General features: G+C 42.0%; 1 protein-coding gene across 23 annotated transcripts in view; it reads right to left on the bottom strand.

The window, feature by feature from the left end:
- MAP4K4 (mitogen-activated protein kinase kinase kinase kinase 4) overlaps positions 1-13,581 on the bottom strand; it is a 168,041-nt gene that overhangs the window by 18,447 nt on the left and 136,013 nt on the right. For 2 of the 23 annotated variants that reach the window (XM_068924973.1, XM_068924993.1), the window contains 10 exons: positions 12,562-12,723; positions 10,340-10,570; positions 9,332-9,438; positions 8,256-8,407; positions 7,394-7,491; positions 5,940-6,115; positions 5,331-5,451; positions 3,932-4,123; positions 1,371-1,488; positions 932-1,102 (listed from right to left, as the gene is read on the bottom strand). In XM_068924973.1, coding sequence (XP_068781074.1) covers positions 932-1,102; positions 1,371-1,488; positions 3,932-4,123; positions 5,331-5,451; positions 5,940-6,115; positions 7,394-7,491; positions 8,256-8,407; positions 9,332-9,438; positions 10,340-10,570; positions 12,562-12,723 — 1,528 coding nt within the window. Of the gene's footprint in view, positions 1-931; positions 1,103-1,370; positions 1,489-3,931; positions 4,124-5,330; positions 5,452-5,939; positions 6,116-7,384; positions 7,492-8,255; positions 8,408-9,331; positions 9,439-10,339; positions 10,571-12,561; positions 12,724-13,581 lie in introns of all 23 variants that reach the window. The other 21 variants (XM_068925062.1, XM_068925010.1, XM_068924999.1 and 18 more) reach the window with 14 other exon arrangements.

The raw sequence follows: 13,581 nt of genomic DNA, 5'->3' as shown, positions 1-13,581 counted from the left end.
CTTGAAAATGATATACATGTGCATTTACTGTGTTTTCACTTTAGAAATAGTATAAAAATATACATATCAAATATACATGCATATACATAAATTTAATATACACAAGCATCCTCTGTTAACATCTAGATAATGAGAAAAATCAGGTGGCCCCATGGATTCTGGCCAACAAATAAATTACACAGCAGAGAAAAGCTTTCAACTGCGTGTTGCAGCAGTGATTCTACATCACAGCAGGCAATAAGAAGAACTGCCCAAAGCCTTTTACCAGTGTAGGATCCTGTCTACATTGTCTGACACCGATATCCATTAGCCCTCGTGACCAGAAAGCCAGACGTACTTAAGTCAGCTGACATCCCACATCCAACTTCTCTCTGCACGAAGCAGCATTAAAGAATCTAAGCCATAGTTTCACACAGGAAAAAATGTCCCAGCTACCCTTCCCTTTTCATTTGGCCTTCCTACATAAACTGATGACTGAGGTTGAAAGTTATCTAACGAAGCACATCTTCAGCCAGCTCTGCAACGATACATTAGGCAAGAGTATCAGGAAAAAGATATTTGTCAAAAGAAATCCCTACGTGAACAGGTAGGTGCCGGCACAAAGTGTACAACGCAAAGATGACCACGAGCTCCCAAAAGCTGCAAGACAGGTACTAACAGGGGGCTAGAGAAAGCTGAAAAGAACAGCCCAATAGGCTGAACTATGCCATTAGGAGCAAGCATACAACAGTGGGAAGCTGTATCAAAGCAGAAGCAACACATTTTAAAAATATAATAATCAGCTCTTACAATGAAAGCATGTAAGCAAGCACTGGATAATGCACAGAAACAGCTAAGGTTTCAGAGGTTTGTTCTCAAAGACCTTATGCTCGTACTGGCAAGCATACTTTTCAGAACTGCAGGAGGCAAGTGAGGAAGAGGAATTCATTACCCCATAAGGCAGCGCACAGAATCTCAGAATTGAATCTCTTCTTGTATTTGCGAATCTCTGGGGTATCGCTCTGTGGCCGTGTATTTGTAGGATTCACATTGACAACTGATCCTTTCCGCGTGGGGTCTTGCCTTATTGCCTCTGATCTCATTGCTTCACTAGAAAATCCTACTGAAAAAAGAAAAGTAAAGTGCATGTAATATCCCCAAAGTGCTAAATTCTGACTGTTTCTTCTTTATACCAAACAACCCAAATCAGTAACTGAGAATACTGAGCAAGTCTTTCCTTTTGTAAGAAATGTAAATGGAAAAAGAAATAAACTATGCAATCCATTGCAAATCAAATAAAAAGCATGATGATAATATTCGTAAGTACTTTAAAGAGCCACTGAAGTCACTGAACCCTTTTTCAATTGTCGTCTTGCAGCTACTTTACTTACCCACAGAAGTCACAGTTGTCCCACTAGATGGAGAAATCTGTAGTAATCTGGGGTCTATAAAAGGTGTAAAGGAGGAGGAAGATTTGTGTTTCTGGAGTGTGTTACTAGCGGACTGAGTCTGCAATGTAAATTTCAACTTTATTAATATTAATGACAATAAAAAGCAAGGATAACAACAACCAACATTTTTAAGTCACTAGAGAATTGTGTTACAGAGCCTCCCCACTCTTTTATACTTCCTCTATAGATATATAATGCACTGCAGGCACCATACCTGAACATATGCAAACTGCACATGTTACAGAGAAATGCAGTTAGCTAAATTTTCATCCCTGTCACCTCAGCTGCTAGAGAAGATTTTTAGGACTGGCCACTAAGATCAGACACAAAGTGAGGGAATGTCTCTTTTCCTTTTTTTGTTTTTGTTTTGGTTTGTTTTTTTTGTTTTAAGTCTGCTTAGATGCATATGTCTACTTTCTTATCTGCAAGCTGTCCACTACATACAACTTTTGTATTTATGAAGCATCTTCTAAAATCAGCTGGTTTAATAAGCTATGCAATTGGATCTCTTGGCTTGTGCAACAAAATCTGAAACATCTAGGATCAAGTATTCACTTCTACGATGGATTATGTTTCAGTGTCCAGTACTGCTCATTCTCCCTATTTTGTTTAACCTGAGCCTCTTGCCAGAAAGCTGCAGCAGGTTCTTCCACCTTTATTTGACATAGCAAAATATAAAACCTGTATCGAACAAAGGGGCTCATTAGTGTGGAAGGTGTAGCAAACGGTGATATGAAGCTATGAATATGCAGTGGATAAAATCACTGGTGCTTGCTTGAGTTATGTGGTCTAAACATGAAAAAACATAAAGAAAGGAAGAAGACAAGTGAAACAATGAACTGTTAAAAGTGGAAATGGAACAACTTAAATATCCTTGCCAGTTTAGTATTATAGTGACAACACTGCACACTGAAGCAGAAAGGGACAAGTAAAAACATATGTAAAGGGTGTGCATGTGGGTAAGTTATACCAAGCAGAACTGGGTCTTTGCTCAGCTTTATGCAAACATAGTTAGAGGTACTTCTTCGGCATCAACTAATCTTCAACCTCTGATCTTTCTAAGCCTCTACTCTCACCACAAAAATAGCAAAGAGTCTTACAAATACATGACTTCCCTACACAGCTAAATAATGAATAGCTCTTGCACCAGCAGCCAGGGCCACAGCTTCCACTTCCCAAGCTCCCCGAGTTAACTGAACCCTGCTTATTCATTGCTTAGATCAAAGTAATGAGCAAGCATATCTCCGGATCAATCAACTGATCTATGTAACCTACAAGAGCACGCTTTTAGAAAGAGCAAAGACCAATAAAGCATAGCTGAAAACGAAATGTTACGCTAGCTGAGTTTCCAGAAGAAAACCATCCCTCGTCAGCCACACGCACGCACCATCCTGCTGTTACACGGCTCACAAGCATTTTTAATCCTGTCGTGTTTTGCCATAAGCCGACCCATCTCACCGCACCCTATTCTTGTCACAGCACTTGCACGCCTGCGCAGCGAGACACTTCTAACCTTTTTATAAAGTTTCACTCTCCCTGTACCACCCTTGTTTGCATATAAGAAAGTGGTTCTCCGTAAGGGCTACACTGGCCATCCAGCCAGGAATGGAAAAGTCACGCCAGGTTCCTCACTTGCTGCTAGAGGTGGTAACCGGCAAATTACACCCTTTGCTCACACGTGTGCATCTCCTCTGCTGCACGGGGCTACACACGCATGAACCATCAGGCACCAGCAGAGCCCGGTGAGCAGAGGAAGGCACCCTTGCCGCGTCATGCCCAGAATAACGAGAGCGCGCTCCCGTAGCGGCAAAGCCTTGCTTCTCCATGCAGACGCAAGCTGCGCTGGTGGAGAGCCCACAGTCATCTTTACACGGTTGCTCTTCAGAGTGCAAACTTACTTGAAAAAACACAATTTTCTCCCTGTTTATTATTTCAAAACAGCAGCCACCCAGATCTGAGAACCCTCCCCGGCAACACCTGACCCGTTCACCCACACCGTGCGGCAAGTTTTAAAAGTCCCCAAACCCCTCTGTGGCAGCTTCCTCTACCAAATGGTGAGTTTCCACAAGCAGCTCCTCATAGGTGCATAGTTACTAGCCCAGCCTTTAGTGACAAAGCCAAAACGAACCACTAATTTTTAGGAGGCACACTGCTTGGAATTAGCCTGCTCCCAGAATAAAACAGAATTTAAAAAAGAGTATTGGCTTGAAATTACAGTAGTCAAGTTTAGTTTAAAACAAACGCCATGCAATTAATGACTCACTAAAAGGAAGCAAAAATAGTAAACTGGCAAGTTCGGCATGGGACTGCTCTAGAGTTAGGGGCTTCTTACAGAGAACTGAAATGTGTTATTTTAGGGGTGGGAACAAAGGTGACAGGAGAAAAAAAAATAAAAAAATAAAAAAAGCAAGGGGAGATTGGCTGGAGTTCCTTTGCAAACTAGCTACTAGGCAACGCTGCTATAACCCTACGAAAGCAGCCAGCTGTGGTGTACGACATACCTCATTAGTAGTGAGCTTGTCCTGGGGTGTCTGTGGGGACATGGTGGGTGTCGGCTGGCTGGAGGATGGGGAGGAGGAGGTGGAGGAAGTGGAGGAGGAATGGCTTTGCTGTAAGAGATCTGGCAAGAGGTGAATGCGACCGGCAAAGCCATTGCTCTCATGATGGCTGGCACGCTTTTTGTCAACTGTACTCTGCAGAAAAAACAGGCACACTTGTCTTGCTCAAGTGCTGCTTAAAGGCCCATATCCCTAACAAGCTCTCTCCTTCTCGCCCTCGCTCTCTCTCTACCTCTTCTACGTTTTTATTTATTTTTTTAAACAAACTGCTATTTCTTGCCTTGATGCTTGGGTTGAAAGGGAAAGCGGGCAGAACTACCAGAATCCAGCACGCTTCCACCATCTCTGGCAGGCAAAAGCGTAGATGATGTGGTTGACTTGCGCAGCCAGTTCCATTAAGAGAAGAGTAACTGAGCCGGTAAGTCTTCTACCGCAACATGGACAAGCACGCTTTTTGGGGGGGGGGGGGAATGGGATATCTTCCCCTATTGTTTTGTTTGAAACTAACTTAAATCCTACACAGATATGCACTCGGACCGTCTGTTGAATGCCCTCAGCTAACTATTTAAAACAATAAGCATGAAATCTTAATTTTCAAACCAGAGGGCTCAATGAAGAAATTGGCATTTGGTTGTGAAATTCAGAAATGCGATTACTGAGGAAACTCCTATACGCTAACAGGCTCATTAACAGATGAGCTCATTTAAAAGCAGGGAAGCATTATCTTTCACAGGCACAAAAATGCAACATTTCAGCATCAAAGGAAACAACACAGCACTCTAGCTCTGTCCACATTCTCTGCCTTGCCACCTATTTTGCCTCTGCATTCCCCTGTACTAGTTGTTTGTTGTGTGAGTTTCTGTGTGTGTGTGTGCGCACGCGTGTGCTACCTGTGTGGTCAGTATGCCCTCAACTGCAAGTTCAAAACAATTAAAAAACAAACAAACAAACAAACGAAACCTGAATGCTTCCCCCCAGCCTCCTTCCCAACCCTACTCCTAAGACCCATGTTTCATTCTACAGTAAAACTAAACTAAGTTTCTTGCTCCAGGTACTTGCTTCACACACCTGCAGCTTTCCTACCATCCTCTCCCATAGCCTTTGAGGTACTCTGCATGGTGCTGCCATGGGTGTCACTGGAAAGCATGCAAAACAGTAGCAAGGGGTGAAGACTACTCTTTTCTTTGCATGCATCAAACATCTTGCTCATCTGAAATTCACTACAGCTGTGTCTTGATAATACGAACAACAAATATAATGTAGAAACAGCATGGGTGAATGAGCGAGTGGGTTAATGAGCACAGAAAAGGTGCAACACTGCACAGGGACGGAAAAGCAATACCTGTCGAACAATTAAGGTGCCCTCCTTAGAAGGAGTCAAGGCTGGTTCACTCTCCACATCATCATGGACGATCATGGTTTTCACCGATTCTGTTTCACCGTTGCTCAAGTTCAACGTTGACCTATTAGCCAGGCAAGAAATAACTGGGGTGAGATAAGAGCATTTATGTTCTAGCTTTCACTGCTCCACACCAAGGCACAGTCAAAGTTCATTTACGTTGTAGTCAAAGCAAAATATTTACATAAACTGCCTAGAAAAGCCTCTCTGTCAAAAAATAAGTCAAGAGTTTGTTAAACATCCCTTCTCACTTTATTATAAATCAAAGGGAGAAGAGGGAAAGGACACTATACTTTCCTGAGGAGCTGAGAGACTGATTTCCCATTTGCAGAAATGACTTAAAGAGACTTATTTGCTCCCTGGGGTCCTAAATACTCAGTCTGATTTTGAAAACATTAACCTCCGTGTTTGAAAACGTGACCGTAAATGCTGCTGTCTTGCTTGCAGATTGTTGCAAGCTGAAAGAACTAATATACAAGCCAAAACACCTAACTTTCTTTTCCTTCAAACTCTCCTAGAGGGAAAAAAAAAGCAAAACACAGAAGAACTAACACTGCTCGGACATCATCAGGTCCAGAAGTAGATTCATCTGCTCCTTCTTGTTCCATATCATCGTCTTCCTCATCTGTCGTCCCTGACTCCTCACTGGAGGACGAGTAATCCGTCACCTTATGTGGAGGTCTCACGTCTTCTACCGCTCGCAATTCCTTTGCCAATGCAGTTAAATCCTGATGGGAGAGGGATAAGAAAAGCAACGTTGCAAGCAAGAGAGAAAGACTGCTTGCAAGACAGCCCCACTGAGTTACCACTTAAGTGCCTGAGTTTGCTCGGCAGTCCACTGCTGTTCCCTGAGCTCCAAACAGTATGTTTTTTTGGCTTATTCATTTCCCATGGTTATCAATACTCCTTTGCAGATAAGTTAAAACATCTAAAGAGTCAACCTAAGGAGTCCTTGCCATATTCAAGAAAAATGTGTATATTCTGAATCTATGACATTGGCTTATCACATTAGACCATCCGAAAGACTTATATAAGCACCTGGACCGACTCTCACACAACGGTTGACTGTCACAGTTCATTTTTTTTTAACCCTGCAGGCTAATAGCATCCACCACAAGGAAGTCTGGGTACTGAGATAGCAAAAAGATCCTAAGACTTATTGAGCTGTCCAAGGCACAGCATATTTGGTCAGCTCAGAAGTTCATCTAAAAGGTCAAATTCACTAGCTCTGGCTCACTCATACACAACTGTCAAACAGTTTGGGACATAACCTGACTTTCTTCCTGCGACCTGAAGCGTGGGCAAAGCAGATTTGCAGCGATCTGCTCTCAACTGTGTAGTTATACTTTATTAAGCTCAAAACAGCTTATAGCAAATACTTCACACATTATACTAACTAGGAAGTAATTAGGAAGTAACCAACCCCGATGTTTCTTTAAGAAAGTAGCTTTAACTGACAGATTTGTGTGCTAGTGCAGTTAACAGCAAGAGAAAACAGTCTCAAAGAAAGATGGAAACACCATGAAAACCTACTGCGATCCTCGGGATACAACAGGGCATAGAACTATAATCATCGTAACAGCAGCCAGATTTTAAAAAAAAAAAAAAAATCAGAAATCTTTCACAGAAAATAGCAGCGATTTAAGGTCTTACCACTTCTCCCTGCACCATTCACCACAGCATTGGTACATTCAGGTCAAATGCGTTATCATTGTTCCAGCCACAGAAAGGAAGCACAGGATTGAAAGAGAGAAAGAGAAAGGTTAGAAAGGAAGATGATGAGAGAACAGAAACCAATTCCAAAGGCAGAGTAAATTCTAATGTTTAAAATTTTGTCATATGCACAAGCAATTGTACAGCACAGAATATACTGCTGGGCCCATGCGTAAGAACTCAGACTAAAGCTGAAGCTCACTCTCAATGACATCACAAATGGATGTTCACATTGTGTTTGTAGAGGCCTACGTAAAAATGAGCAGGATCGGGGGAGAGCAGACGTAACTTACAGCAGGCTTGACAGGTCTGAAGACTTCCTTTTTCTCTTCAGGCTTTTTGGGTGCGTTTTCATGACGCTGCGATGGCGAACCCTCTGATTTTGATGATGCTGTGTGCACCAAGACCCCAAAAGGAACACAGAACAAAACAAGGATTCACCAGGAAGGTAAAATACGTTTTCTTATTTCGCTTTAAAGGAAGGAATGCAGGTGAGAAGGTTTCAATGTCTGATAGCAAGACATCACTTTCACTGGTTTACTAATACATTTTCCCTGAAAGACTATGCAAAGAGCCATCATGAGCTGTGACCTGCATAGGTGCAGCTGACCTATGACTGAAGTCAAAATAAACCGTCATGCAAGTGTAAATCAAAGTGATTGTGGATGCTGTGCTCATTTGCATAAGGGATTGGGTCAACAGATGAATCAAACTGTTTAACTTGACTGAAGACAAAAGCTGAAAGACCTGGATTCAGCATCCAAAGTACTCCAGTTGAGACCTGTCCTTAGCAGTCTGCACCCTTTCAACAGCCATCAGGGTGACGCGCAGTAAGGGTCAAAAGGTGCCCTTGCACACATGAAAAAGGGAGTTACGAAAGCACGGAGACCAGGTTGTCAGCACATTGGAAAATGCAGCAGTAACTGAACGTGAATCAGAGAACACTGAGATATTTTCACGACAACTTCTACATCTATTGCCCTTCCTGAGCAAGAGTATACAGCCAGGAGGGTTTTTCAAAGCACTGAAGCTAATCCGTTTTTCGTACTGCATGCTCAAAGGTCTTTCCAAGTGAGGGTTACCATCCTTCATTATTAAGTGTTGCGTGACTCAGCTAACTCCAGAAATGTTAAGAGGTGAAGGAAAAGGCCTTACATCTCATCCGGAACCGCTCTCCAGATCCACTCTGAGAGCCAGGGTGGGAGCCGGGCTGGGAGCCAGAGTTGCTTGAACCTGAAGAACTGCCACTGCCTGGCCTTGGTACGAGCTTCTCCACCCTTTCCCACAGCAGACGAGGCTCTATATTGCTGTTTCAAGGGAGGGAGGAAAGTCTTTGTCATTCACTTCAGTTTCAGGTTCCTATTTCTAAACTCAAACATCATTTCTCTTCAGTATTTTGCTAATAACTCATCTGAAAGAACACTTAAAAACACTGAACTGAGAGCATCAGTGACAACTGGGCAATTGGGTTGTGAACTGTGGCTCCCTCTGGAATAGCTACTACCTTATTTAGGATAGCAAAGAAAGCATAACTGGGTTTTAGCTGCTGTTTGCTATTTGGGACTGTGTTGCATATCTAAGCCAAAGCAGACAATTCTCTCAGCCTGCATACAGCAGGTTTAAAACGAGCTCACATAAACACAAACCATAAGGCCAGCACTATCCTTCCCTCTCAAAACACCCTCAACCACCTTCCAGTGACCAATTCTGGGACTGCTGTCCACTTTGCTTTGCTGCTTTGGAGACAGCCCCCTCCTCCCCGCTTCTGACCTCAAACTAAATGTTCTGTGTCACAATTCATGGATATTTCTGCCTCTCTTAAAGTCTAATTCTGGCTGAGAGGCTGGAAAGTTTCTGAGATCTCTTTGCTTTAGATCTTACAAACACTTCTGCTGCCACTAACTCCCACAGCAACCCAAGTTGACCTGTTACACCAAAAGGCATAATGTTCATGAATGGCCACATTTTTTCAGTAATCTTCAGGATGTTTTGTAATTGTTGCAAAAATTATAGGACAGACAATTTAAAGGTAAGAAGAAATTTTGCCAGTGTTTCCTGGCATACATGATACACTAAGGAAAATTAAAATTAACCACTATTGAAAAGGAATCCAACTTCTTCCTCCTTTCATGTCCAACAGACAATGCCAAAAGCCCTCTGAAGAAAGCCTGGCTTCCCATTAGCCTTTTTCTTCCAACACAGGAAAGGCAAGGACATGTAGGCTTACAAACCTCGTGGAGTTTCTTTGACCTGCTTGGTTATTTTGCTGCCCACTGCCCTGCAGTGGAGAATCACGACGGGACAGGACAGGGGATCGGGATGTTGTTCTCACAGGTACCTTGGGAGAAAAATGGTTATGTTAAACTCATGAAAAGGAGAGAGGGAAGAGGAAAATTAAACTTCTGCTACAGACTATACTCTTAAGATTTTAATAACACTTATTTTAAGTCCAAGTTAGTATCAAAGATCAGAATCAATAAACAAATACCCACAAAAGCAAAGAGCCTTAGTTGGGACACTGTTCTGATTTTGAAGAAAACTCCGAGTTTAGTCTTAATACTAAGTAGTACTTAATAGCTACCACACAAAACACATACACACCCCCTACTCTCCAACTACTGAGACATTTAAAAAGAATATGGCATTTTGACTGAAGCAGGGGAGGCACAAAGCAATTTGCTGAAACAGCATGAGAATTAGGAGAATAAGCTCAGGGGAACCAAACAAATGCCTGGGAATGGATCAGCAGAAGGCAAAGACTGGTGGGGGAGCAAGAATATATTCAGAAGAAGCAAATCCCAGTGGATGGGGGAGGGAGAGGAGGAAGAAATATATTGAATGTTTCCTTTTTGTTCAGTTCCATCTCAATTTTAAATACGTGCATGATTCATAGTTTGGGTTGCTAACAGATGAAGAAGAAAATTAACTCTGAGCAATAGCCTCAGGGATATTTTAAATTCTTTCTCGAATATGGTAATGATGTTAACTTTGCATAATAAACTGTCTCTCTGCAATAGCTGCATTCTATAAATAATTGCCAATTTCATATGAAGTTTCAATATTGTACTTAAGGTTGATTATCATTAACCCATCTACTGAATGCCTATAGTATGATTTCCCTTCTAAAATACCAATACTGGCACTGTCCCAATGGCATGGTCTTCCCAGTGCCCAGGCGATCACATCCTTAAATAAAAATAAAGAAACGAATAGCACACATCTGTCTTTCTACTCCTTACCCTTGGAGGCACCTCGTCACTGTCTGATCTAGCCCAAGCCTTTTGGGTGGGGTCAGGTACCTCCGACTTAGAGTCAGAACTCTGATTTAGCACTTCACTGCGTGAAGGTGGATATGGGTCCTGGGAACGAAGATGGTGATGAGCAAATTTGGGAGAAGGGTCACTGAAGGAATGGGATCGCGAGACAGGGGAAACATTGTTCTTGAGAGATGCCAGATGGGACCACTGTACCTTACAAGAAAACAAAACATAAAACATTCAATGCGCTCAGTATAACTGGCTTTCCAATTAACACAGAATAAAGGCAGGTGGGGCGGGCAGAGACAAATTGGTTACGGCATTAGGTAAGCGTGGGGTGGAATCAATGCACTTAAAAGCAAGGCAAGCGCCCAAAGAACGTAAGAGACTGAAAATACAGCACATATGTACTTTTGTGAGATACGCTCTCCACATACACATACACTAGTGCCCAGAAGAAAAGCGGACCTAATATTTGCACTGTGAGGCTGGATCCAAAGGCCACTGAAGACAGAAGTCTGGTTCTGTTCCCCAGTCTTAAGTGGGTTTTGGCCAGGTCTCATGGCAGCACCAGCGGGTTGGGAAATTTGAAGCAGATAACCAATTGAAAGTACAAAATCAAAGAATGCCACCAAATGTCATCAGACATGCAAACCAACAGGCACTGATGTCATCTAATAAATTAAGGAACTAGATACAGTTCCAAACCTTTGGAGAAAGATCATAACACAAAAGCCTTTATTCCATTACAGTCACTGCAATATATATTGTATACTGTATACATACGTATAATGCATATTGTACATATTCCATATATGTACCATATACTGTACATATATACATAGTTTTACACAAACTATACACAAACACACGTACACACACATATTCAACTACACATACTAAGAAGGCACAGCAGTGACTCCAGAATTAAAAATCCATTAGGATTTCCACTGAAATCCATACTGATCCTTCAACCCGCCCCCCCCCCCCCCATGCACAAACCCGTGTTTCAAAATTAATTTCTGAAGTCGAGGAGAAGGAAAGGTCATAGCTGAGGAACATACTGCTTTCACACCTAATAACGAATCAAAATTTTGCTTTCAACCCCAGTTTCAGTAGGATGGTTGTATTTGTTTTTGTATGATCATATTTCCTCAATTTTTGTACACACAGCTGTTGAAGAGCCTGATTATTCTTAATGTGAGTGGAAGACCCATACTTTAAAAGTAACTGGCACAGAGAGCATGAAGATACAAGTCCAATATTTTGAAATAATCATAGAGGTTTGAATTAAAGCCAGGAATTAATGAGTAAGAGATGAAGTTCTGTCCTGATTTCTCCCACTCTCCCGTCTGCTCAGTTTTTCCTGTTGCCCAAAAGAGTTGCAATACCTAGTCACAATAAGGTAATCAGGAACAGTTTCAGCAGGCGCTGTCAACAACAAGACTTATTTGGGAGAAAAGAATTCTTCACGGGCACAGAGGAACTATACTGTTTAATTTAATGTCTAAATAGCTCAGAATTTATGGACTCTTTGTAAGTTTTAGGCAAAAGTTACTTTTTAAACTCGTGCTCTTATTCTTACCAGATGCAAATACCAAGCTCTGGAGGTTTCTATTAGGAAGTAACACAATGATGGCAACCACTAACGTCAGTGGTTTCAACCTCTTTTCGATTTTTCAAGAGTGATAGAGAGCTGTATTTAGCAAGAGTAAGCCCACTAACAACCAGCTCGCTTTTCTTAGTCATGTTTTGTGGCTCTCTCTGAAGCAGCACTCATACTATCCAAACCCACTTATTTAGTTATCTTTTTCTCTAAGAATTTAAAAAACCAAGATAGCTCACTTCTTTCCTGAACATCCTCTTTGGTAGTAAATATTGCGCATAGATCGAATTCTGAACTGTGAAAGCGTACTGCAACTCTGACCAGTATTTAGCCTACCAGTCCACTCTTTCCCAGATCGTCATAGAATGCAACAGTTCTAATTTAGTTCTAACAGGAAAAAAGGAACACCATCAGCTCATTAATAAAATAAGCAGAAATAGACAAAGAGCAAATCTACTGAATAAGCTGCTTCGCATAATAGTTCTGCTCTTCGCATAAGACTTTCTATAGACCAAGATCTGCAAATCTGAAGTCAAAGGAGACATGTTGGGACTTCTGTATTTCCTCCAGGCTCATCAAGATTTTCCTCGGCATTTACCTGGGGTTCCATCGGCCTCTGCAGGGCAGGCTGAGCAGGTTCTGAGTTTCCATTGGAAAAGGACTCTGATCTTGAAGGCACTGGTGGCTCCAACACTTTGCCCATCTGCTTAGACTGTGCTTCAGGGGAGCCCTGATTAGTTTTTCTAAACCTTTCCTCCACCTAAGCCAAAATAAATGCAGGTTAAACCCAGCGTCAATAAAACCAATTACAGCAGAAGTAGGAAGGTGACTACCCCTTTTTCTTTTACCATAAAGAAACCACTGCATTTGACGTTCGGCAGAACGCTTCTGTTTTTCCTTACAGCTTTCACCAGCTACGGAAAACACAGTGAACTACACCAAAGTGGCAAGTATGCCAATATGGAAAATACGTACTAGGAAAGAGGCTACAGGAGGCAGTACGATGTGAAGCGATATGACGAAAGACCATTAGCGTGTTTGTTTCTGCCTAGAGTACCCACCAGAATTTTCCTCAGAGACAAGAGAAAAGGATAGGTGAAAATAGAAACAATTTACAGTATAAAATTACATTTCCCATTGCTATCCCCTAGTGTAGGTTACCCACCTTATTAAACCAAAGGAAAGTATGTTTATATGATAAGCTGAATTTCTGTGCTTGTCTCTTTGGCAATGTAAGAACAGATAGGATACGCTTCTCTTTCCGGTAGCTTTAGGTATGAAATTGTAGGATTGGTCATCCTTTCTCTTATCAGATATTCACAAAACAACATCAAAGCACTGTACTCTGACCTCACAGACTGCAGAGAACAACCCCATCAACCTATTTCCAGCTGCTTCTCAGAGATGTGTAGAATCAACTGCATACTAATCTGGAGAGCTTTTCCAGGGGAAGACTAAACCGGAAAGTGCTCAGTCCTGAAAAGGACATCAAGCGAATTCCCCATGCAGAACCCTCGCCTCTTTCAAGTCCGTGGCACTGAGAACAAAGCAAGCAGTAAGGAGGGAACGAGATGGAAGGGGGCTACAGGCAGAAAGGAAATATCCTCCAATTTCCTAA

This window comes from Struthio camelus, chromosome 1, assembly GCF_040807025.1.
Source record: "Struthio camelus isolate bStrCam1 chromosome 1, bStrCam1.hap1, whole genome shotgun sequence".
NCBI lineage: Eukaryota > Metazoa > Chordata > Aves > Struthioniformes > Struthionidae > Struthio > Struthio camelus.
The sequence above is the reverse complement of the archived record's forward strand: the minus strand, read 5'-3'. Positions and strand labels throughout refer to the sequence as shown.